This window comes from Tasmannia lanceolata, unplaced genomic scaffold, assembly GCF_043159265.1.
Source record: "Tasmannia lanceolata isolate RefF3 unplaced genomic scaffold, GAP_Taslan_0.1 ptg000004l, whole genome shotgun sequence".
In the NCBI taxonomy this organism is placed as follows: domain Eukaryota; kingdom Viridiplantae; phylum Streptophyta; class Magnoliopsida; order Canellales; family Winteraceae; genus Tasmannia; species Tasmannia lanceolata.
In genome coordinates, this window is record NW_027518681.1 from 12,023,853 (window position 1) to 12,050,565 (window position 26,713).

The 26,713-nt window shown below is 42.7% G+C and overlaps 1 protein-coding gene and 3 pseudogenes across 1 annotated transcript; 3 read left to right on the top strand and 1 right to left on the bottom strand.

The window, feature by feature from the left end:
• Positions 1-571: 571 nt before the first annotated feature.
• On the top strand, positions 572-2,205 carry LOC143875505 (allene oxide synthase 1, chloroplastic-like). The gene has a single exon (XM_077377073.1). The coding sequence runs from the start codon at positions 638-640 to the stop codon at positions 2,099-2,101; it is 1,464 nt and encodes a 487-aa protein (XP_077233188.1). The 5' UTR covers positions 572-637; the 3' UTR covers positions 2,102-2,205.
• A 5,395-nt stretch (positions 2,206-7,600) lies between these two features.
• On the top strand, positions 7,601-9,148 carry LOC143875507 (shikimate O-hydroxycinnamoyltransferase pseudogene; annotated as a pseudogene).
• Positions 9,149-15,368: 6,220 nt separating this feature from the next.
• Positions 15,369-17,087, top strand: LOC143875506 (shikimate O-hydroxycinnamoyltransferase pseudogene; annotated as a pseudogene).
• A 2,409-nt stretch (positions 17,088-19,496) lies between these two features.
• On the bottom strand, positions 19,497-21,053 carry LOC143875867 (shikimate O-hydroxycinnamoyltransferase pseudogene; annotated as a pseudogene).
• Positions 21,054-26,713: the final 5,660 nt, after the last annotated feature.

The window sequence follows — 26,713 nt, forward strand, 5'->3', positions numbered from 1 at the left end:
TATAGTATATCCAAGGTTTAAAATTTCGGTTTCGGTACCGGTTTTGGACTTGAAAACTTAAAATTTTAGTAGAAATCTAGCACAAAAATCGAAACTAATATTTTATTTAATATTAAATTTCGGCAGAAATTACTGAAATTTTCGGAGAAATTTTAAATTAATTTTTTTAAAAAAAACAGATTTTTTGAGTCAAATTTCGAAAAAAACAGAAATTTCGGCCGAAATAAATGACCGTTTCGGATTTTGGTGTCGCTCTCCACCGACGAAATTTAAAACCCTGAGTATATCATGAGATTTTATATGGTGTAAACCTGTATAAACTAGTATTTTTGAAAAAGTACTATGAGGCTTACACATAAGATCATCGAAACTGTCCATTTGACAGGCTACAATGTAAATACTAAATAGGTTGTGCTCCAAGCACGCATTTTAATGGACAAAATTCCAAGATGCCTTATCTCTAGGTAATATAAACAGCACACGTGTTTTAGTCAATTTGCCAGTTTCACATGCAGCCCTCTCCCAGTGGTCCCCATCTGAGTTCTCCTACAAAGTCCAATCCACCCCTCATTCTCATCAGACATCCTTTCCCCTTTTCAACCCCAACCAAAACCCCTGAAACAAAAAATCAACAGAGATGAGAAAAATGGTTTCTTCATCTGGATCTCAGCCTCTCATAAAAGATTCAGCACCACCAAAACGCCCGATACAAGAAATCCCCGGCTCCTATGGCCTTCCATTTATCGGAGCGATACGTGACCGGCTCGACTATTTCTATAACCAAGGCCGAGACAACTTTTTCAAAATCCGAATGGACAAATACAAGTCCACCGTTTTCCGTTCAAACATGCCCCCAGGACCCTTCATGGCTTCCAACCCACGTGTCGTCGTCCTCCTCGACGGTGCCAGTTTTCCGGTCCTCTTCGACGTCTCCAAAGTCGAAAAACGTGACGTTTTTACCGGAACTTATATGCCCTCTACCTCCCTAACCGGTGGCTACCGAGTCTGCTCTTATCTCGATCCGTCCGAGTCCCAACACGCCAAAATCAAAGACCTCTTATTCTACCTTCTCCGCACCAGACGAGACTTTTTCATCCCTGAATTCCACAACACCTTCAAAACCCTCTTCGACGATCTCGAAACCGAGTTGACCCAGAAAGGGAAATCGGATTTTAACGCTCTTAACGACAAATACTCGTTCGAATACCTCGCCCAGGCTTATTTCGGAGTCAACCCGGCCGATTCGAAACTCGGCACGTCCGGGCCGAAAACTGCGGCACTATGGCTGTTGTTTCAGCTCCACCCATTGATGACCCTCGGATTACCGAAGTTTCTAGAAGATTTACTCCTCCACACGTTCCATCTGCCTCCTTTCATTGTAAAACCAGGCTACAAAAAGCTCTATGATTTTTTCTACTCTTCAGCCAGTTCTCTTCTAGATGAAGCTGAAAAAATGGGTCTTAAACGAGACGAGGCTTGTCATAATATCCTCTTTGCTTCAGTTTTCAACAGTTATGGTGGAGTCAAAGTTCTCTTCCCAGTGATCTTAAAATGGATTGGTTTGGCCGGAGAGGATCTCCACAAAGAGCTCGTAAAGGAGATAAGATCGGCCGTTAAATCTGACGGTGCAGTAACTTTATCAACGATAGAGAAGATGCCGTTGACTAAGTCAGCGGTCTATGAAGCTCTGCGTATGGAGCCTCCTGTTATGTTTCAGTATGGGAAAGCTAAGAAGGATTTGATTATTGAGAATCATGAAGCTGGTTTTGAAATTAAGAAAGGGGAGATGATTTTTGGGTTTCAGCCATTTGCAACAAAAGATCCGAAGATTTTCGAGAACGCTGAGGAGTATAACGGGAGTCGGTTTGTTGGGGAGGGTGAGAAGCTGATTAAACACGTGTTGTGGTCGAATGGTTTTGAGACGGATGATCCGACGGTGGATAATAAGCAGTGTCCTGGGAAGGATTTTGTGGTGTTGATGGGGAGGCTTTTGGTGGTGGAGCTTTTCCTCCGTTACGATACGTTTAAGGCCAATATGTCTACGCAGTTGTTGGGACCTCTTGTAACGTTTACGTCTGTGACCAAGGCAACCGACAGTTGAAGTGCAGTGGTTCCATTCGTTGTGTTGTTCTAGTTTTTTTAACGTGTTTTCCGTGGAGTTTGTGTAATTTGACCAGTCCGGAATAAAATGGGGTTGCTTTTGAACTGAGGGTGTCACGCCGCCGAGCCCGAGCTAGGCCAGGTTCTGCCCCGCTCGGATCATTAAGTATTTAATATATTTAAATATATATTATATATTAATTTATAAACTAAAAGGGTTGTCCAGGGAGTGAAGGGGAGGCAAAATATGTCACCTCTTTTTTGGTACCCCATTTGTTACTTGGACCACCCCCCGTGGTGTAAAAATAGTGGTCAAATTACACTAGATAGGGGTGTCCAGGAAAGAGAGGGGCATTGACTTTAATATAACCCAAGCTCGGTAAGGCTCGCTTGGCTCGGGCTTTTGAGCTTAACGAGCTGAGCTGGGGCTCGGCTCGGCCCGGCTGGTTTACACCGCTACTTGTAAGTTCTAACATTACCTAACCTAACAAAAAAATATCCTCATATCTGTGAAAATTGATACTCCCACACCTTTTCGGTGCATATCCGCCAAACTAAAGGGTGCGGTAAAAAAAGGCACCCGCGAGTGCATCCCATTAGATCCATCTCATCCTAGCTCATTTATCATTCGTGAGTGCTGTTATGGAGACTGATTTGGGGACCTTGAGTGGAGCTAAACATATCTTTTACATGCCACGTGGCATAGTAGCGTATGGAAAGGGTCGCTCTAAGGCGTATGCTTTCTTCGTCAAGGTTGGAGTCTGGGTTCCTATGGCTCGATCTGTTCCAACAACTACTCGCTGGAATCTTTCTTTTTTATTTTTACTATTGTTCAGTCTTATCATGCCGCGCATGTTTGATAAAATTGAGAAAAATAGTTATTTAGGAAACTTCTTAGCGTTTAAACTTTCTATTTTATTATTCTGATCACATTGTGCTTACAATTACTAATTTAGTTCGACCCACAAAAAGTAAACTCGATGTAGAAGTTTTTCTATATGCGCATAGCTTGGCTCTGTATGATGACCCAAACTAACCCAGACTATTCTTTTGATGGGCCTAACTCCATTGATTTTTCTACAAAAAAAAAATACTTGCATAGGTGTAGGGGTGTAAACGAGCCGAGCCGAGCTTAGCCAGGCTCGGCTCGTTAAGCTCAAAGGCTAGGCTCGGGCTCGCCTTGGGCTCGAACCAGGCTCGGCTCGGCTCGGTCAGTCTCGGCTAGGCTCGCCAGCGTGGCGAGCGTATCGAGCTTGGGTTATATTCGAATATCAAATGGAAGGTTTGGATTATCACAGCGAATGTATAAAGAGTAATCATGACGGAAAAAAAGTAAAAAAAAAATAATCATTACTGGAAAAAGTATAAAAGCAGCGAATGTATAAAGTTTTAAATGATTAAAAATTATGACAATTACAAAAAAAATACAACTTAAAAGTAGTAAGTCATGACATTTACGGAAAAAAGTCATCATTACAGAAAAAAGTCATGATTATACGTCAGCAGTATTATATTTATATTATATTTACAACTATTTATATTATATTTACGAATACTTTTTTATACGGGTTTTTCTTAACGAGCCGAGCCGAGCCTGGCCTAATTCGGGCTCGGCTCGTTAAGCTTAACGAGCCTAGCAAGCCGGCTCGGCTCGGCTCGTTAAGTAATCGAGCCGAGCTCGAGCTGAGCTTTTTTCGAGCCGAGCTCGAGCGAGCTTCCGAGCCCGAGCCAAAATTGACACCCTTACATGGGTGTGCCGACACCATGTAAAAATTCCGGATGCAGAGGGTTATGTTTTCTTTTATTTATTAAATACCAAAAAAAGGCACACAATGAGAGAGAGAGAGAGAGAGAGAGAGAGAGAGAGAGAGAGAGTACATTCTACAACTTCCTGGGAAGGGAGTGGTGTGAAACGGGCCTAACTGAGGAAATGTATTATAATTAGCGGCCTTAAAAAGTAGGTGGCCTAGTTTGGCTGCTTTGTATATCAGTATAGCTAAGCTACATGGTAAAGTAACAAGGCTGTAATTTGGTGATTAAAAATGTTGATACGTGCATGAATGAGACATACTTGGGCATTAAATGTTATTGTTTATGATCGGGAGTTCGGGGCTGTTGTTTTTGAAGAACATGAAAGCCCAATGATAATTGTTTTGTTCAACAAAATCATGTCCAATAAGATTTGGGGCCCAGGTTGAATATATTATTTCTTCCTATAATTAAACCTTGAGGACAAGGTCGTTTTAAGAGGATGGAATTATAGGTGGGTGCGTGGATACACATGGCATGACATTTAGAGTTATTATTTTATTAGATAAATAGTTAATTAATTAGTTATATGATTTTCCATTGTAAGTTAAGTAGTTGTTTTATTTGTATGATTTAAAAGGGAGTAGTTATTGTAGCGAATAGCTATTGTATAGTTATTGGGCGATGTGTCTCAATTGTGTGGTTATTGTAACTCGTAACTACATGTTTAGTATTTAAATGAAAGTGGAAGTCTTGGATGTGAATCCAAGAAGGTTAATCATAAAAGAAATGTTAAGGAGGCAAGGTTATCCTCGAATTTAGTCGGAAGGAGGCAAGGTTATCCTCGAATTCATCCAACTTTATCACATATTTCGTCTTTGAAAAATTAAACATGTAACCGAAGTCGATAACATCAATGCCTCAATGATTAATTATTGATATCGAGATTCAATAAACAGAACAATTTGCTAAGGCCATGTTTGGATTGCAAGAAAAACATTTATGACAGGAAATTTCCTTTTGGGATTTTTTTTTTCCGTTTCACAATTGTGAGGGAAATGATATGCTTAAGGTTAATCTAGAGGGATATTATCATAAATTGAAGGTCCATCTACATAAAAGTTGAATAGGGTATGTTTTAGTAATCAGTTTTGGCAAAACTCCATACTTACATCATATAACACATACTTATTAGAAAATTCATTGCAGCCCTAATTCCTAAATCCAAACCGTTCATTTGATGGCCCAATGTAAATAGGCCTTTCTCCAAAAATCATCTCTGTAAGATGCTCCTGACTCTGCAGTTTTTCTTAAATTGAACTTTGATAGTTCAAGTTTTGAAAATCAGGGTCCAGCCAAAATCGGAGGAGTTTTGAGAAACACATTGGAAGCAAAAGTTTGAGCGGTCTTCTAAGGGGTTAAGCTAGTGGATCATCATCTAATGGATTCCTTGGTATTGGAAGAAGATTCACTAAATGTAATCTGTTGGTTGAAAAGACTGCAAAAGCATCCATGGAGATTCGACAGATATTTTGATGAAGTTTTTTATCAGACTAGATCATCATCTATATCTTTTTTGCACGTTAGACGATCTGCGAACTCGGTGGCAGATAGTTTGGCTAGCGAGGGTGCATCTAAAGAATCTTTAGATTTTTTTGATTCCCTTCTTCCTTGATTTGTGCTTTGGGAAATGTTGTTTCCCCTTCTTTTCCGGTTTGTAATCTGACCATCTCGGTCTCTTTTGAATAAATTATTGGCTACTATTCAAAAAAAAAAGAAAGAAAAAAAGATGCTCTTGACCAGGGGCGGAGCCAGGAATTTACACTTTGGGTGAGGGGGGGGAGGGGGGCATGGCCACTAAACTAGCTTAGAATGCATGTACACTGACAACCATAAAAGAGATTTGTTAAGTCATTGGGGGCCATGGCCCCCCTCATGCTCTATGTGCCTCCGCCCCTGCTCCTGACCGTCTGGTCTTTAGAGGCAGATCAGAAGGTTTGGATAATCCTATGGAGATGATTTTACGAGCAAAGCCTATTTATATACGTTGGGACCCAACAAACGAACTGTTTGGATCATCAAATCAGGTGGGCCCAATTGATTTTTTTTAAATAAATACACCTTTATGATGTCCATCTTCTTGAAAGATCTAGACCATGTGTTGTACAGGTGGGGCCTACCTTGTTCAAAGATCTCAACAATGCACTTGTTAGGCCCCACCAAAGGTTCATGTTTGAGAAAGAGAGAGAGTGTGTGCTGGTTGCACCCGAGGGAGAGAGAGAGTGTGTACTGGTTGTACGAGAGAGAGAGAGAGAGAGACGGTTGTATCGGTGTGAAGCCTTCACAATTGGGTTGAATCATGGTTTAAAATTTCGACCGAAATCCGAAATTCGGTGGAGACCGACACCGAAACCACACAAAACCGAAATGGTCATTTATTTTGGCCGAAATTTGGGGATTTCACCAAAATTTCAACCGAAATTAAATATTGAATAAAATATTGGTTTCGATTTGTGTACATGATTTCGACCGAAATTTCGAAATTTCGAAGTTTCAAGGTCCGAAACCGTTACCGAAACTGAAATTTTAAACATTGGGTTGAATTATTACCCTTTGAAAAATTTAAAGCCGATGTCTTACGCGTGAATATAGTAAATGACAACCACACAAAACTAGGAAAAGAAAAAGGAAAATACTTCTAAAATGAGATCTCGTTTAGAAAATAAAGACATTGGTGAAATTGGCCGGAAGATTTTGTCAATTTTGAAATTGATTAATTTGGCTCCTGTGGGAATTCATGCCCTTTCTTTGCCTTCCTGACCCAAATTTAACGTCAAGACCCTTATAGATTATGACGATTAAGATCATCCCTTGGTATGCACTAGTGGGAAAGTGGGCAGCTGTTTTTCTATTTTTTTATACTATCTAGTCGTTGAATCCAACTCATTATTTGGTATTTTGATTTCTGTCGCTATCCTAGGCTACAGTGTGGGGAACCGAGATGGAGAGTCCAAAATAGATGAATGGTCAAGATCCATCGTTGACAGATCCAACTGCTCTAATTTTTCTGTACCTAATATTGAATGAGTAAGGTTCCTTCGTATGGAGACTTCAACTACTTTCTTTGACTTTTAACATCTGGCTAAACCCCATCGTGCCCTTTTATTAGCCGGCCATTTTTGACTGGTCTTCCCCCACTCCCACCCCGGCTCACTCTCTCTCTTGCTAGCCAATTTCGCAGAAGAGCGAATTAAATGTATAAGACAAAATCTGAAAAAAAAGTACTTATGTGGCTGTTCTCAAGTGCGAAAGCCAGTGGCAAAATGGCTTTCCATTAAATTGGCTACCAAATCCCATAACTACAGAGGGGCTACTCTCTCAACGTGGTATTCGGGAATTTGTTAGGGACCAGTGCAGAAGGCAGTTCGCGGGCAGGCTGTTGCACGAGAGAGCAGCCACATCACATGAATTAAATTCATACGACAAAATCTGTTGAAAAGTGAGCCTATATGGCTGTCCAGAGCTCCCTGCCAAAATGCCTTATGCGATTGTCCGTAGAAAATTCCCCGTATTGGATATATTGTTTTTGCTCTTTGGATAGTGACTTGGTCAAATCTGACAGACTTGATTTTCTCGAGCAAACCGAGTCGTCTGACTTTAAAATAATAATAATAATCAAAAGAAACGAGCTATTGAAGCTCTCAAGAACGCGCATTTTGAGCTCTCGTTTATACTATAAATACATATTCTTGTCTCCATTTCTATCCATCTCAACAATTCTCTCGGTGTTTATCCATTTGAAAACCAGAGCACTTCCAAAATGAAGTTGAATATCAACGTGAGAGAGTCTGGTATGGTTACACCCGACAGTGAAACTCCTTACAGGAGTCTATGGAATTCTAACATAGACCTTGTGATGCCAAGATCCCACACCCCCAGCATCTATTTCTACAAGCATGATGGTTCTTCCAATTTCTTTGACTCTTCCGTGCTAAAAAACGCGCTTAGCAAAGCCCTCGTCCCTTTCTACCCCATGGCCGGTAGATTGAAGATGGGTGACGATGGCCGAGTCGTCATCAACTGTAATGCCGAGGGCGTTCTCTTCATTGACGCTGATTCCGATTCCGTCCTCGACGATTTTGGCGATTTCCCACCATTGCAATTCAACCCACTTATACCAAAAATCGATTACTCGGGCGGAATCGATTCTTATCCTCTTCTAGCTGTACAGGTGACTCATTTCAAATGTGGTGGCGTTTCTTTTGGCGTTTCAATGCAACACCAAGCTGCCGATGCCACGTCAGGCATCCACTTCATCAACACATGGTCCGACATGGCACGTGGGCTCCAGCTCGCCGTCCCTCCGATCATCGATCGAACGCTTCTTCGAGCACGGGACCCACCTTCCACACCTTTCCACCACATCGAATACCAACGTCCTCCTACCCTAAAATCCGGCCCCACCACAACCCCAAGTGATACCCTTGCCATCGCAAACTTCAAAATCACCCGCGAACAGATTAGCCTCCTCAAGGCCAAAACCAAACAAGAAGACCCCGAAAGCACTGCCACTTATAGTTCATTTGAGACCCTTGGCTCCCACATGTGGCGTTGCACTTCCAAGGCTCGTGGGCTCACTGGCGATCAAGAGACGAAAGCTTTCATTCCCGTCGATGGTAGGACCCGATTCCGGCCTCAGCTCCCACCTGGGTACCACGGGAATGCTATCGTTGGCGCTTCGCCAATAGCAGTTGCTGAGGATCTTTTATCTAAGCCGCTAACTTACGCTGCGCAAAAGATTCGAGCGTCTCTAGCTCGTATGGACGATGCATATCTGAGATCGGCGATTGATTTGATCGAGCTGAAGTCGGATCCACAGGCAGTGGTGGCTGAGGCTTACTCGTTTAAGAGCCCAAACTTGATGATCAATAGCTGGGTTCGGGTGCCGATTTATGACGCGGATTTCGGGTGGGGAAGGGCCATATTTGCAGGACCTGGAGAGGTACCAATTGAAGGGCTCGGATTTATTCAACCCAGCCCAATCAATGACGGAAGTTTGTATGTGGTCATTTCTCTGCCGTCGGATCAGATGCCCCTCTTCGAGAAGTATTTATATGAATTTTAGGATACTTGTTTCCTAGCCAATACGAGAACTCGTAGAATGGCCGATATTTGTCCTTTTTCTTTTCCCCTTGTTTTGTCTCTTTTTATGATTTTTATTGCTGTTGTTTCTGTGCAATTGTGAAAATTTCTTCTTCTTGTTATATGATTTAATTAAAGTTTTTATGAAATCATGAAACGGTTGCCATTTAGATAATGTCAGCAGCCCTTCTCTAGAGTTTTTGTCTGATGTTCGTGCGTACTCAGAGCGCATGTCACGCCCAACCCCAGAAGGATACCGTAGTGACTGCGTGCCCATGGGTAGATCCACAAACATGCAAGGTTTCATAACACAAGTGTGACTTTCTATGATTCTCCCGGTCCCTTCTTCCATAAACTCCTAAGAGCATCCGCCATTCTGCGGCTATCGTCATCTCTGAAAAGAAACAATTGTATATAGAATGAGGTAACGGCTCAGCAAGTAATCATAGACCTTATCTACCCGACACAAGCATGCTAAAATCAACATTCTTCAGAGGAAATCATCTCACTATGCAAAATCAAATATGCCATCATTTCAATAATAAACATGTAAGAAACTTCCTTCACTTTCAGAAACAATGCACATTTTGAAAACATGTTTGGAATCTATTGTCATTGGAACTAGGGCCACACTATTTCCTTATGTCCGATCAGGATTGGTAGGCCCAAGCTTTCCCTTCCCCAGTAACGACTCCAATGACAATACCATATGGTCAGAAAATCTCATCTAAACTTGGGAGATGATTTTTTCACCCCCTGTAGGATTATGCGCCCCCTTATAAAGTGAATTGTGCGCATGATCCTACGTGGGTGAAAAATTATCTCCCTTAAACTTTGCACAGTAATCATTACTTTGAATCCAATAAGAACGGTTCAAAAGCAATTATAAAATGTCATTGTTTTTCTTTTCTGTTTTTTTATTCTTCGGTTGGTGGATCACCACTATTATATGCACAATTCTCAGTTGACTCGAGCCAAGTCCCAAGGTGTGACTTTGATATTGCACGCTCTTCCTTTGGGTGTGAACGGATCCACTTTGGAATAGATCAAACTATGTATTTGTGGCAATAGATCTGTTCGGATCCCTTATGTGTCAGATCCGTTTCGAATGCATTTTGGATCATAATGGCCTATATATATATATATATATATATATATATATATATATATATATATATATATATATATATATATATATGAGAAAAATGATTGTGAGCTTGAAGCTCATATAGCTTATATGAGCTTGAGAGCCCAAACACATGGGTCTCACATTTTTTGTGTTGATCCAAACCATTCATATACAAGGCCCCATCATAGATAGGGTGTGTACCAAAAATCAGCTCCATTGGATCATCGTAACCCCTCCAAAAGCGGAGGGAAAAAATGAGCAGATTTGTGGCAAACGGTGTCTGTCCATTTTGCCCACCACTTTTGAATGGGTTATGATGATCCTATGGAGCTGATTTTTTGTGCACACCCTATCTATTTAAGGGCCTTTCAAATGAATGCTTTGGATCATCCTAACAATATGGGCCCACATGTGTTTGGGCCCTCAAACTCTTATAAGCTATATGAGCTTCAAGCTCACAATCATTTTCCTCTATATATATATATATGAGGAAAGTGTTGGTGAGCTTAAGCACCCAATCACATTGGGGCCTACTTTGTTAGGATGATCCAAAGCATTCATTTGAAAGGCCTTACATAGAAGGGGGGTGTGTACCAAAAATCAGTTCCATAGGATCATCCTAACCCATCCATTTGTGGAGGTGAAAATGGACAGACATTATTTGTCCACAAATCTGCCCATATTTGTCCTCCACAAATGGAGGGGTTAAGATGATCCTATGGAGCTGATTTTTTGTACACACCCTATCTATGATAGGGCCTTGCAAATGAATGGTTTGGATCACCACAGAAAATGTGGGCCCCATGTGATTGGGGCGCTTAAGCTCACCTAAGTTTGGTGAGCTTAAGCTCACCAACACTTTCCTCTATATATATATATATATGAAAATGGTTTGTGTGTAGCTGCACAGATAGCTTATCTGTGCATGGTTGCACAAACCATAGAGGAGGCCATATTTTTTGGGGGATCCAAAGCATTTATTTGGAAGGCCCTTCCAGGGATACGGTGTGTACCAAAAATCAGCACTATGGGATCATCCTAACCCAATCAAAGTTGGAGGGAAAATGGACAGACACTGTTTCTACCCATTTTTTCCCTCCACAAATGATAGGGTTAGGCATTTATCCCCAACCAACAATCGGAGTTAGGCATTTATCCCCAACCAACAAATGGCAGGGTTAGCCATTTTTTCCCTCCCCAACCAAGCAATCCTCTATCCCTATCCAACAATCGGAGTTAGGAATTTATACTGGCCACCTCCCCTCCCACTCCTTAGATACACATCCAAACCAATCTTCTAGTTCCTCCTCACATGTGGGCACACAATCCACCTCTGTCAACACATTAAGATACCGTCACCCTAGTACATCTTACCCCACCTCCCCTTCTTCACACACCATGCAAGCTACTCACGCAGAATCTAACCAAATTTCCCTCCTTTCTCTACTTCAATTTTCTTCAGCCCATAGGTCATCCTTCAATGACATACTACTTAACACTTTTGTTTCACCCACTCTCTCACCCTCTGACTTGAAACACATTACGCAATTTTCATTACCTTTTCCTCAATGCAATGCGGTAAACAACATCCAAGTTATACCGTAGCCACAAACTTACACACCTATTCCTCGATCTACGCATTCCATCTCCACTTCCTTACCATCTACTCTACACACTGCCCCTTCTCCTCTTACACACAACCATCAACTAAATCACAATAAGCAAACACATCAATCACACATTTGTCTACTTGTTCTTCCCGCTCACATCCCATGCAAAAACAACCTCTACCCAACCCTATACTAACTTCACAAATACAGCTTTCATCAAGGACCAACTCTAAACCTCCTAAAACTTCCTCTAAATATACTCACAAAAATCAACACACACCAAAAAGATATGGCTACAACTACACTCTCACAGACTATCTCGCCCCAAATTTTATTCCTCCACATTATTGGTCTCGCTTTTCCTTTCCACCATCTCCTATTTCCTATCAGTCCCGAGTGAGCATGGATGCCGAAGAATTTGCTGCCCACATCAAAAAAATTCACAACTAGGTTCGTGAGCACTCAAAACAATCTTCTCAACTCTATAAATCAAGTGTTGATGTTCATAGGAGAAATAAAGAGTTTCAAGAGGGTGATCTGATCATGGTTTATCTTCAAAAAGAAATATTTCCAGCTTGAACTTATAATAAGCTCAAGCATTGGAAACTTGGGCCATCTCGAATACTCAAGAAGTTGGGACCAAATGCTTATCGTATAGAGTTGCCAAATGGGTTATCAATGAGTTTTGTTTTCAATGTGGATGATTTGTACTCATATCATGGTGATTTGGACAGAACTTCACTGCAAGTTGGTGATTTTTCTGTTACACCCGTGAATTCTTCATGTGAAGCAATTGGTGATTTGGATACATGTTCCATTACTACTCGCCATGGAATTTATACTCTATATTTGGTTCATTGAAAGGGAAAATCAAGAACGGAGGATGCATGGGTCTCAGTTGAAGAATTAAAGAAGATGAATGAGCAACTTTGGTGAGATTTGTCTTCAAACTCGATGCCGAGTTTTTTTCTCAAGCAAAGGAGAAAGAAGCAAGAGCATAATTAAGTCACATGCAACACATTAATTACTTTGTCTTGAGTCTTTAGTATTTAGTCTTTGGTATTTAATGGTTTCTTACTAAGTTGTAGTTTGTTTAATTACCTTGAAAGCATGCTTTGACTATCGAGTAAGTTGTGTCTTGGAAATGTATCTAGTAGTTATTACTACCAACAACGCAACCCAGAATGTGAAGGACGCGGGAGCTCTGCCCCTAACAAAACGTATTTGCATTGTGGTCTAATAGATGCACGCAGGAAATCTACCAAAAAAAACCTATTTACAACTACACACCAAATAAAATCTCGGTCTTGTGTTATGGACTAGGGTTAGGGTTTTGTGTTTCTTTGTTCAACACTTGCAAAGGTACTCCAGATGGCTCAAGAATGTGATGCGCCCTTATTGGTGTGGACTATTGGAATTGGCCCAACGGAGGTGATCACCCCCTCGACATATAGGGTTTGAGAATGATGAAAAGTATTCCCTCCATCCGAGTGGACTAAAATTTGTCATGAGCTACATTCAGTTTTTGTGACCCTGCTATGCATGTCATTCGATTCGAGATTTACATATTTCTCTCCTTCCATTTTTGCTCCTTTCACTTATGATTTGCTCCCCGTGTGAGCACAGTTCTAAGGTGATATGAATTGGACAAATAAGTGAGTGCACGTCTACTGGATCCTGTTAGGGCTGTTTTATCTTGAAGAGTTGATTTACTTATCCCGGTCGCACCGTACGGGTGAATACGATTCTTAAGGAGAGTGATCATGTGGCACGACTCAACCATTCTTCCTTCTTCATCAACAGTCTGATTTTTACAAAGGGTTTTTTCTTCAATTCGATAACTTCAATCTGATTTCTTCAATTTTATTCTCATTCTGAATTTTACGAGAGTACAAAAAAATTGGGTCAAGTAACACCAACGTTGGTTTGAGTAACCAAATTTGGGTTGGAGTTGCACCAATTCAATTCGAGTAAGCCAAAGATCAGTCCCTACTTCTATATATGTTTTTGAAATGGTAAATAGATATTATAAAAAAGAAAGAAAGGGAGCCCGAGATGGATCACCCCAAGAATACAAGAAGCGGAAAAAGAGAAAAAAAAATACAAAACACCAATCAAAGCGGGAGGAACTCAAACCATTCCAGCACCCCGCCACTCACACCCCGCTTAGCCAACAAATCTGCCTCCCCATTTGCCGATCTCCTTACATGCTCAATCACAATAGACGAACCTGAAATTAGCTCATCAATTTTGTCAAACATAGATGAAAATCTCCATGTAGGATGCACCCTACCCTTAAGCCATCGAATCACATTTAGATAATCACTCTCGACAATCGTATGATCCAAAATCTCTCCACTTAATCTTTTAATACAAAAAAAAAATCATCATTAACTTCCGCCTCCAAGGCATCACAAACCCCAATGAGCCCGAAGAACGCCCACTGAACTTCGCCACTCTCATTACGACATAAGCCGCCCACCTCGGCCGGGCCCGGGTTGCCAAAGCATGCACCATCAAAGTTCATTTTTACCATCCCATAGGGAGGAGGCACCCACCTCTGCAAGACCTGAGGCCTCCTCACTCATCACACTAGTAGAGCACACATCCCTCCAACCCTCCCAAAGGTCAAAAGCCAAAACAAAGCGGAACGATGGATGACATCTCGCCCAAGAAATAACTAATGTAATAACTCTCATATAAAGCCAATGCGGAGATTTGGCCATCCCCCCAAAGACTCTCGAATTCCTCTCTTTCCAAACAACCCACCAAGTGGCAATCAAACACATATTCCACAAGACTTTTCCTTTCTTTTTCCAAGGCACAAAACTCCATTTGTGTAGCAACATCGGAATAGACAAAGGAAAAATCTAAGTACTACCAAACCTCATGAATATTAAGCTCCATATAAGCCAGGTGAAAGAGAAATGCATAAAGAGATGATCCACAGATTCCCCATGCTCTAAGCATTATTTATGCATTGGCTTTATATTCCCTAGAAGTCATTATTTATGCACATAAAGGAAATATATCAGCTTCATTATCAATCTAGAACACACGGGCAGGCTATTGAACAAGTCATAACCTAGTGGTAATCTTTAAAGTCTATGAAAAGAAGCTTTTGCCCCCAGTTGGGGTAAAAGAATTCTCTTCCTTCTACTTTCAGACAGCGACAATCTTAAGTCTAACGACTTTTTTTTGTTAGGTAAGGTGGGATTGAACCTCCGACCCTCTTGATTGAGGAGCAAAGCCTCCTACCAATGAGCTCGAGGCTAGACCCCTGGACTCACAAACTTTGCTCAAAGGAAAAGGGCAATATGGGTCGTGCAAGACACATTGTACCAATAAGGGCTATGTCCGGCCGACCTGTGTATGGTGATCGCCACGATGTGAATGGACCTGAAAGTAATAAATCTTAATTGAAAGACAAATTTAATCCAAGTTGCAGCCTCAGTTGAAACTGAAATTCAGATATAGCCCAGACGTCTCTCTCTCTCTCTCTCTCCACTTTTTTGAAAATGAACAATGAATGGCAACTCTCTCAACATTGTATTGGATACACATGACTTTTTCTTTCTCTCTTTTAGTAGAATTTTTATACGGTGTAAACCCATATAATCCAGTAATATAATCTCCTTTACATAATGGCACGAACAAAATCGTCGGACTTTTATTCTCTCTTAGCTTGTAGCCTTGTACAAACCTATTCCTCTGACTTTTAAAAAATTCAACAGAACGAGCTGCCAAGAAAGTGCATTTGCAGCCTTCATCTACTATAAATACTTATATATGAGTATCCATTTGTATCCATCTGAAAACCAAAGCACTCCCAACATGATGAAGTTGAAAATCAACGTTAGAGAGTCGAGTATGGTTACACCCGAGGGCGAAACTCCTAACACTCTTCTCTGGAATTCTAACATAGACCTTGTGATGCCAAGATCCCACACCCCCAGCATCTATTTCTACAAACATGATGGTTCTTCCAATTTCTTCGACTCTGCCTTGCTAAAAAACGCGCTTAGCAAAGCCCTCGTCCCTTTCTACCCCATGGCTGGTAGATTAAAGATGGGCGACGATGGCCGAGTCATAATTAACTGTAACGCCGAGGGTGTTCTGTTCATCGAAGCTGATTCTGATTCCGACCTCGATGATTTTGGCGATTTCACGCCCCCGCAGTGCAGCCCACTTGTACATAAAGTCGATTACTCAGGCGGAATCGATTCTTATCCTCTTCTAGCTATTCAACTGACTCATTTCAAATGCGGTGGCGTTTCTTTGGGCTTTTCGACCCAACACCAGGGCGCTGATGCCACATCCGGCGTCCACTTCACCAACACATTTTCCGACATGGCACGAGGGCTCCACCTCGCCGTCCCTCCGGTCTTTGATCGAACGCTCCTTCGAGCACGGGACCCACCTATTCCGGCCTTCGACCACATCGAATACCATCCTCCTCCAACCCTAAAATCTGACCCCACCACAACCCCAAGTGCTACCCTCGCCATCGCAAGCTTCAAAATCACCCGCGAACAGGTTAGCCTCCTCAAGGCCAAAGCCAAACAAGAAGACCCCGAAACCACATCCACTTACACCACCTTCGAGACCCTCGCATCCCACATGTGGCGGTGCACTTGCAAGGCTCGCGGTCTAGCAGACGATCAAGAAACGAAAGTTTTCATCCCCATCGATGGCCGAACCCGATTCCAGCCACCGCTCCCTCTGGGTTACCACGGCAACGCCATCTTAGGTGCAGCTCCAATAGCAGTCGTCGGGGATCTTTTATCGAAGCCGATAACATTCGCTGCACAAATGATCCGTGCGGCACTGGCTCGGATGGACGACGAGTATCTGAGATCGGCGGTGGATTTGATTGAGCTGAAGCCGGACCCACAGACGGTGGTGGCTGAGGCTTACTCGTTTAACAGCCCGAACCTGATGATTAATAGCTGGGTTAGGGTGCCAATGTATGAAGCAGATTTCGGGTGGGGAAGGCCGATATATGTGGGGCCCGGAGAGGTACCTATTGAAGGGCTCGGATTTATTCAACCCAGCCCGGTCAACGATGGAAATTTGTATGTGGTCATTTCTCTGCCGTCGGATCAGATGCTCCTCTTCGAGAAGTATATATACGAGTTTTAGGAGACTTGGACTTGAGCCGGCCAATACAATTGAACGGTTTGAACCTATAGAATGGCCGATATGTTCTGTGAACGGTTTGAACCTATAGACTTGGACTTGAGCCGGCCAACACAAATAAAATGACTTGCTCATATTTATGTGAAATTGTGTGTCTTCTTGTTTTATGACTTAATTTAAGTTTTTGTGAAATGTAAAACATGTTGTCTTCTTGTTTATCTTTTAATGTAATGGTTTCTCTTCCTTCAATATATAATTTACCATTTCAGAAAAAAAAAAAAAAACTTGTTGACAACTTATATGATGTAATTGAAGTCAACATTTTAAATTCCGGTTTCGGTGTAATTTCAGGTCTCACTGAAACCAAAATTTTAGCCGAAATCACAAATTTCGGCCGAAATTCAGTAAAGAAGCTCGAAATGTTGTTTTTTTTGGGCCGACATTATGTAAAGGAATAAAAAATTAACATTTTATTTTACAAATTTCCAAAATTATGTTCCTCACCGATTTTGGCCGAAATTTAAACCCTTAATTGAAGTTTCTATTAAATTGTTGAAATGTTGTGATTGTGATAGCTTCTATAAAGTATTCAAGCCTTCATGTAATCACCCCCTTCATATTTGTTCCAACGACAGCAGACTTGTATAAAATATCAAGGACTGCACATATGTCGTACCCAATTATATATGAATAATTTCACATATTATTCTAGAACTAGATAAGATGGCAAAACATGTGGGCTCCAAGTTATTTAAAACCTTATGAATGTAAACTACTCTTTACATATTAATAAAGTGTCTTGTCATATGGTTTTCAGCTTACAGTTTTGTTCTTATAATATGCAAAGCCAATATATGAGGAAAATGATTGTGAGCTTGAAGCTCATATAGCTTATATGAGCTTGAGGGCCAAATACATGCGGCCCCACATTGTTAGGATGATCCAAAGCATTCATTTGACAGGCCCTTACATAGATAGGGTGTGTACAAAAAATCAGCTCCATTGGATTATCCTAACCCATCCAAAAGTAGACGGCAAAAATGGACAGACACCGTTTGCCACAAATCTGCCCATTTTTGCCCTCCGCTTTTCGAGACGTTTGGATGATCCAATGTAGCTGATTTTTGGTACACACCCTATCTATGATGGGGCCTTGCAAATGAATGGTTTGGATCACCACAAAAAATGTGGGACCCATGTGTTTGGGCCCTCAAGCTCATATAAGTTATATGAGCTTCAAGCTCACAATCATTTTCCTCTATCGATATCTCCTATTGACTAGATTTTCCCAAATTAATTCAAATTTTTTTGTTAACCACTAAACTTGTCTTCTACCTATATACTCTTTGATGGAAATTGTTGCCTTTTCAATTCAATATAATTTCTCGAAAGATTGAAAGAAAATAAATAAATAAGAAAGCATTAGGAAAAGTCTTTTTGGGCGCCGCCTTGGACTGAAAACAAGTCAAAATCTTATCCCTTATCGGAGATTCTAACAGGGCGGGAATCAAATTGGGGGGGACCTCTCTATCCCGTCTACGTACAGGTAGTACTCTTGGAAAGATAAGAATCTCACCGTGTGAACATAGCATTAAGTTATGATTATCTCTCTCTCTCTAATTACAACTCAACTCAACTCAGTGGTATACTTGCACACTTTTTTTATAGCTATTCAACGTCTTATTAGAGAAATTTCTCTACAGCTAGTGTGAAGACAGCCACTTCAAAACCGGAAGATGTGAGACTTGGTGTTATTTAATCATTTATACTTCAATAGTCCCCTACACGCGTGGCCCCAGAGCCAGACCTGTTGTGGATCAGGCAATAGCTGTGATATCATATAAAAACAACCAATTATTCCAAAAGCTCAATCTGTTAGAGTTTGTGATATTTAATTATTTATACTTCAACAACTATTAAATGCTATCGCTATCAAAATGGCCTAACTTTTTAACCTATGGCTCTAGTTATACCTCATAAAAAATTTAGTCAAGAAAGCTTCCATGAATAATGTAGGTTAGGCGATGATCAATGAAGAAAGCTTCCTTGACCACCGAACCTACCCATGTTATGGTCGCATGGTCTAAGGTAAAGATGGCAACTGGGCCGTGCTGGCCCGCCGCACGCCGGCACGGCACGATTGCTATAGTGACGTGGGGTGTGCCTGGCTGAGGGTTCCCCACGTGCCACGAAACAGCACGGCACGAGAAGCGGCGTGGCACGGCACGACAAAAATCAGTGTAAAAGGAACTTTATGTTGCTGTTTTCTCATGCCGGCACAACATGGGCTGCAGGCCGCGGGCCGTGCCGTGCCTAATCTCGTGCTTATTTTTGCCGGCACAGCACTGGCCACGTGCAGTGCCATGTCTGGCCCGCAGGCCGCATGGGCCGTCAATTTTCAGCAGCATGGCGCGACCCGTTGGCCTGGACAGCTTGTTAACAAGTTGTGATTTTGTTGAATATTATATTAAGGGGCGCCCTAATTACGTGCAAGCAACACGAGGCTACCGATATAAAAAGGGTACAAAAAAGGGATTTGTTAAGCAAATTTTATAGGGAAATGAGTGTTTTGATAAACATGCACTCCACTATATGCGCCGGAGTATTTTGATAAACATTCACTCCACTTGTCTGTCGTAAGATAATTCAGAGTTCAATTAATTCACGCAATAATAAGACAAGCATTTCCATAAAGAGATAAAAAAAAGGCCGAAATATCGTAGAGTGGACGAGTTTTCTCCCGGGATCGGATCCAACTACGCTAAATTTCGTAAATATACTTCTCAAAAAGGAGCATGTGATCCAACGGCAGAGAAATGACCACAAACAAGCTTCCATCATTGATCGGGCTGGATAGAATAAATCCCATCCCTTCAGCTGGTACCTCCCCGGGTCTCGCATATATCGGCCTCCCCCACCCGAAATCCACTTCATAAATCGGCATCCGAAACCAGCTATTGATCGACATATTCGGGTTCTTCACATAAGCATCGGTCAGCACCACCGGTGTGACCTCCACAAAATCAATCGCGGATCTCAAATACTCGTCGTCCATCCGCGCTAGTGCCGCGTGTATCTTCTCCGCAGCATACATTAGCGGCTTCGATAAAAGATCTCCGACGACCGCCTTTGGCGCCGCACCGAATATGGCGTTCCCATAGTACCCCGACGGGAGCGCAGGCCGGAATCTGGTCCGGCCGTCGATGGGAATAAAAGCTGTTGTCTCTTGATCCTCGGCAGCCCCACGTGCCTTGCAAGAGCAGCGCCACATGTGGGAGGCCAAGATCTCGAAGGAAGTGTAAATGGTATTTGTTTCTGTGCCTTCTTGTTTGAATTTGGCCTTGAGGAGGCTGATCTGATCCCGTGTGATTTTTAAGTTTGCAATAGTGTAGGTCGCATTTGGGCTTATGGTGGGGTCCTTTTCTTGGTTCCGAGGTGGTTCGAATTCGATGAGGTGGAAGGCTAATGATGGTGGGTCCCGTGCTTTGAGGAGCGTTCGATCGATGACAGGTGGGACGGCGAGGTGGACCCCTCGTGCTATGTCGGACCATGATTTGATGAAATGGAGGCCGGAGGTGCCGTCGGCGGGCATGTGATGCATAGAAACCCCTAAACAAACGCCGCCGCATTTGAAATGAGTCACTTGAGCAGCCATAAGAGGATAAGAATCGATTTCGCCTGAACAATCGATTTTTGGTATGAGTGGGTTGAATTGCACTGGTGCGAAATTGCCAAAATCTTCGAGGACGGAATCGGAATGGGCTTCGATGAAGAGAATGCCCTTGGCATTGCAGTCAATGACTATTCGGCCGTCATTGCCAATCTTCAGTCTACCGGCCAGGGGGTAGAAAGGGACGAGGGTTTTACTAAGCGAGTTTTTTAAAACGGCCGAGACAAAGAAATTGGAGGAGCTGTTGGGCTTGTAGAAATAGATGCTGGGGGTGTGAGATCTTCCCATGAGTAAGTCTATGTTAGAATTCCAAAGACTACAGTTAGGAGTTTCAGCGTCGGGAGTAACCACAGTGGATAATCTCACGTTGATTTCCATCTTCTTCATCTTGTGAATGCTCTTGTTTTCGAATGGATAAAAGTGGAAGAGGGCAAATGCTTTCGATCTTACAAGCTAGGAAAGGAATGATAGAGATGAGATATGGGGGATTATGTTGGTCTTTTATTTACATGGAATATGTAAAGTTAGTGCTCACGAGAGTTTTTTAATCCCCCGGTGTCAATTTTGGCTCGGGCTCGGAAGCTCGCTCGAATCCTTAACGAGCCGAGCCGAGTCCGAGTTAGGCCAGGCTCGGCTCCGCTCGTTAAGGCTCGTGTCATGTCAACATCATCTGAAAAACAATAATGAGGGTACGTATGTCATGTTAACATCATCTGCAAAAACGAACGGTTGTGAAAAATCAGAAATTAATTTTTTCTCGTAATTGTCATAACTTTTAGCCTTTTTGGTATTTTTTTCTTAATTGTCATAACTTAGTACATTTTCTTGGTAATTTTTCATTTTAAACTTTATAAATTCAGCTATTTTACTTTTTGTTTGTAATCATTACTTTTTTTTCTTATTTGTTTTTGCTAGTGAACTGTGCGAAAACTTTATAACTACTTTATAATCCCGGCTCGATAAAGCTCGCGACGGCTCGCGAGCCTGGCCGAGCCTGACCGAGCCGAGCCGAGCCCGAGCCTGGTTCGAGCCCGAGCCAAGCCTTTGAGCTTAACGAGCCGAGCCGAGCCAAGCCTGGCCAAGCTCGGCTCGGCTCCGCTCATTTACACCCCTACCCCCCACCAACCTACCCATGTTAGGGCGCCGATAAATTCGCCCCCATGTTAGGCCCGATGTAAATAAGCTTTCCCCATAAATTTCCATTTACTTTAGGGTGCCGATAAATTCGCCCCCATGTTAGGCCCGATGTAAATAAGCTTTCCCCATAAATTTCCATTTACTTTAGAGCGCCGATAAATTCGCCCCCATGTTAGGCCCTGATGGGGTGCAAAAACAGCAGCCTATTAGCTGCCGACACGTGGCTAGAGGAGGGTCCCCTGCAGACCAGCCTATTAGCTGTCGACACGTGTCCCGAGGGGGGCCCACCGCAGACCTCGTGTCAGTAGGGGTAGTTCGGTAATTACCTCAGAGTAGGTGAACTTGGACCTATAGCTGGTCGACACCTGCCTTGGAGCATTAACTCCCCAACTACCCTAATTTCTCTCTATAAAAGGTCTTCCAAAGCTCATAAACAGGGTAATAACTTCTTCACCCACCACTCTGAAACTAGCTCTGCACTCTTGCTCATACTGACTTAAGTGTCGAAGGGCCGGTCCGGAGTAACACTCCGGTTGGTCATTCTGACCTCGTTTGCTTCTGTGCAGAACGCAGAACGCAGCAGAACTCAGTTCCACCAGACTCATTCCCTTCACTTCGGCTCCTCGAGCTCTATAGCTCAGCTCTTACGTCACTGTCGTATCTGTTACCGATTTTAGGCCCAACAGGCCCCATGTAAATAAGCTTTCCCCATAAATTTCCATTTACTTTAGGGCGCCTATAAATTTGCCCCCATGTTAGTCCCCTATGTAAATAAGATTTCGCTCAAAAAATCATCTCCAAAGGATGATCCTACCCATCCGATCTATAGATGGAAGAAACCATATAAGAGATTGAAGAGATGGGCTCCACTCTATTTTCAAAAAAAATATGGACACCTCTATACGGGCACTATATAATGTGTATTTATTAAAAATTCATTGCCCCTTGTTCGAAGATCCAAATCGTTCATTTGCTAGATGGCTGGACCCCGATGTAAATTGGCCTTTCCCCCAAAAACGTCTCCACACGCCCAACAACTTATTCGTTTAGATCTTTTAATAACACAGGACGCGCTCAATTTTTAAAAAATATGTGCACCTACATATATTTTTTAATAAATTTTTTAGGTACGTATGAAGCTACAATCGTCCCATAATGCGTATATACTAAAATATTCTTCGGTAACCACCTTGTTCGAAGATCCAAAAATTCGTTTGTCACGGGCCTGGTGCAAGTACACATTTCCGATAAAACCATCTCCATAGGATGATCCTAACTCCTCAGTCTGTAGAGCTTTATAAATGGTGTCGTCCATCAATAGATTGAAGGGATTAGGATTATCCAATGGAGATGATTTTATGGGCAAGGTCTAGTAGCATTGGGGCCCAAAAATTTAGTTTGGATTTCGATCAAAGTGGGCCCAAATATATGGTCTCCGCATGCATATATATTTTTTCCTTAAACTATGGTGAGGTTCACCTTTTCAAAGATCTGAAGAGAAGTGATATCCGTCCCCCCTTTTTAATTAGGACAGCCCCTCTAGTGTATTTATGACTTCTATTTTCCAGTAGAGGGGGCTGTCTCAAGCAAAAAAGGGGTGAATATGTTGTGAAGGTTATAGTCTTGCGATTTTGGGGCGATACTGCTACTCCCTCCCTAGGTCGATGGAATCCCTAGGGGGGGAGGCGATGGAATCTCTCTCTCTCGTCTCTCTCCCACCTCTTTTTGCGATTTTATATCTCCCCTTTCTTGTTGATCCCTCTTTCTCTCGCTTTCATCCATCCCTATCTCTCCGCTCTCCCTTCCTGATCTCCCTCTCTCTCCCCCTCTATCCCCTGTTCTATTCTCATGATCTCTCCCTGTCTGCTTTTTCTGATTCCCTCCTTTTCTCTCTCTCTGGCCTCGCTTTCTCTAAGATCTATCTCTCATACTCTCTCATCTCTCCTTCTCTCTTGATGAACAAGGGAGATGTTGGTGGCCAGATAATGCCCAAGTTTGGGCAGACCTCGCATGTGACGTAGCAATGGTGGCTGAAGGTACGGAATGGCCAGATCTGGGTCCGAAAGGGCTGGATTTATTGGAAAAGGTCTGGAGATGGGTAGGGTGGATGAAGATAATGGGCTGGTGAGTCGTTGGAAGTGGTGGACGTGACAGGATTATGAAAAAGGGTGGCCAGATTTGGGGGGGGGGGAGGAGGAGGTTAGATGTGGTGGTGATAGTGGTGTAGGAAGAGAATTATGGAGGCTACGGACGGCGCCATTGAGATTGCCTGGTATTCCAAATCCAAAAGGGCTGGATTTATTGGGAAAGGTCTGGAGATGGGTAGGGTGGATGAAGATAATGGGCTGGTGAGTCGTTGGAAGTGGTGGACGTGACAGGATTATGAAAAAGGGTGGCCAGATTTGGGGGGGAAAAGGAGGAGGTTAGATGTGGTGGTGATAGTGGTGTAGGAAGAGAATTATGGAGGCTACGGACGGCGCCATTGAGATTGCCGGGTATTGCAAATCCTCTTCTTCCTAGAGAATCGGAGAAGGCATGTGTGATGCAGGAAATGGAGCTGTGGAATGCTGGTAAACGGTTTTGGGAAGCTGTGGGCCGTTGGATCTGGAGGCCGTGTTGAGTGGATGAGGCCATAGGTAGCCGGAGAAAGCATTGGGATTGCCGGTAAGAGATCCGGGGGTGATGTAGGGTAGTCGATCGAGGTGCGAGATTGGCGCTATTGCTGAGACCGGACTTAGGACCGTGGGAGATGGCCTAATGTTAGGTTAGGGGCTAGTGGTAATGGAGTTTGTAGGATTTTGGTTTTTGAGTTTTAGGTTAGTGGATGTAGGAATGGAGAGGATGGTGGAAGGAATAATTAATGGGGATCCACCAGAGTTTGGTGGTTGTGCAAGATGAGGCGCCAGAAATCGGATGATGGTGATGGGTTGTTTGTTGCCTTGTACGGTGTATGGGTAGGGGGCGCACAATAGCTCTGAGTCTTTGAGCGGGATTTTGAAATTTAAATTTGCCAGCTGGAAGGTGGTGGGGAAGTCTGTGTGACGTGGCAGGTCACGTTCTTGACTTTGTGGGCCCATAAATATGGCTCTTTATGTTGAATCTGACACAACTGAGATTATTGGGTATTGTAGGCTACTGAGTAATATAGGGATGGCTATTGCGCACGGTTATGGGCGCACAATAGCTCTAAGCCTTTGAGTGTGATTTTTTAAAATTGAATTCGCCAGCTGAAATGTGGTGGACAAGTCTGTGTGACGTGGTAGGTCACAATCTTGACTGGAGGGGCCTCACAAATATGGTAGAGACCATTGGGCATGGTAAAGGAAAGGAAGGGGGAATGATAACGGTACTTCCGGCTGCGGTAGTAGATAAAGAATTCGAAAGAGAAGTGAAGAAGTTATTTGGAATGATGGCATCGACCCAACCTTGGCGGTTGACCCAAAAGATAACTTCTTTTGGTTTTTACAAGCCTAGGAGTATGCTCCTAGCCACCCTTAATTGATTCTATGTAATGCAAGTAGGGACCCCTCTTCCCCAATGTAATTTTCATAGTATCAATGAAATTGTCAATTTTCGAAAAAAAGGGGGTGAATAAATCATTTTCTAATCTAAAACATTTAGTTGTTGGGCCCTATCAAGGAGTTGTAGAGAGAGAGAGAGAGAGAGTGTGTTAGTTGTCAAGGTCTGTACGGTATGTGAGGGGAGAAGGAGAAAATGTGTATGCACTGGCTCTCTGTGAGAGGAGAAAGAGAAAACATATGTGTACATCAATGATTGGACTCATGTAAACAAGCACATAACACACTCCTATATAATACCCAATAGATGCTATAAAACGAAATACATTATTAATGATAACGATTTCTATACATCAATGACTTGACTTTTAAGGCATACATGCTAACACTTTCTTCATGTTTACATCTTACTTGTACACACCCAAACATCTCACTACATACCTTTTTTTGTTTTTTTGTTTCTTTTGATGACGTAGGGTGTCCTCAACCCACTATCTAGAGTGGGACTATTTCCGTAAACCACGTGCATCGGGTAAGCCCAGAGGGATTCGAACTCTCGTCTCTGGGAGCATACTCAAGACTTTAAGCCAAAGAGCCACACCTGTACGGGTTAGCTCGCTACATACCTTTCCCTAGCCTTCAATACACTACACATGCTTTCACAGCCTCATCCTACGTGCACATGCCTACTTACGCATGAATAAAGGAAAATGACTACCAGTCTAGAGCATGGGAGAAGCCCAGACTTCCACAGTCTAGATCAAATTTGCCCCAACTAGGTTGGCTTTCTAGAAGAACCATTAAATGACACTCTTACCCTTATTTACCTATTGAAAGTCTTGACACACCGAACCCTCTGATGTCATGTGTCAGGCTCAACATCGCCGTCCCACCTGTCACAAAGATAGTAAAAATGTCCGAAATATAGGCCATTCAACGAGTTCTCCTATTGGCTTTGATTCAAGTATCCTAAATTTCGTAGAGGAGCATGTGATTCTTCTTCAGAGACATCACTACAAATAAGCTTCCATCATTGATAGGGCTAGATTGAATAAATCCCATCCCTTCTTCTGGTAACTCTTCGGGTCCCGCATGTATCGGCCTCCCCCATCCGTAATCCACTTCGAAATCAACATCCGAACCCAGCTATTGATTGACATGTCTGGACTCTTCATACAAGCATTGGTGAACACCGCGGGTGTCAACGCCAGAAAATCTACCCCCCATCCGAAATCCACTTCGAAATCAGCATCCGAACCCAACTATTGATTGACATGTCTGGACTCTTCATAGGAACACTACGGGTGTCAACTGCAGAAAATCTACCCCCCATCCGAAATCCACTCCGAAATCAGCATCCGAACCCAGCTATTGATTGACATGTCGACTCTTCATACAAGCATTGGTGAACACCACGAGTGTCAACTCCAGAAAATCTACCGTCGATCTCAAATACTCATCGTCCATCCGCATTAGTGCTGCATGTATCGTCTCCACAGCGTATGTTAGCGGCTTCGAT

Bases quoted from the DNA above. Each gene is read 5' to 3' on its own strand.
- LOC143875505 (XM_077377073.1), top strand. From the start codon at position 638: ATGAGAAAAATGGTTTCTTCATCTGGATCTCAGCCTCTCATAAAAGAT.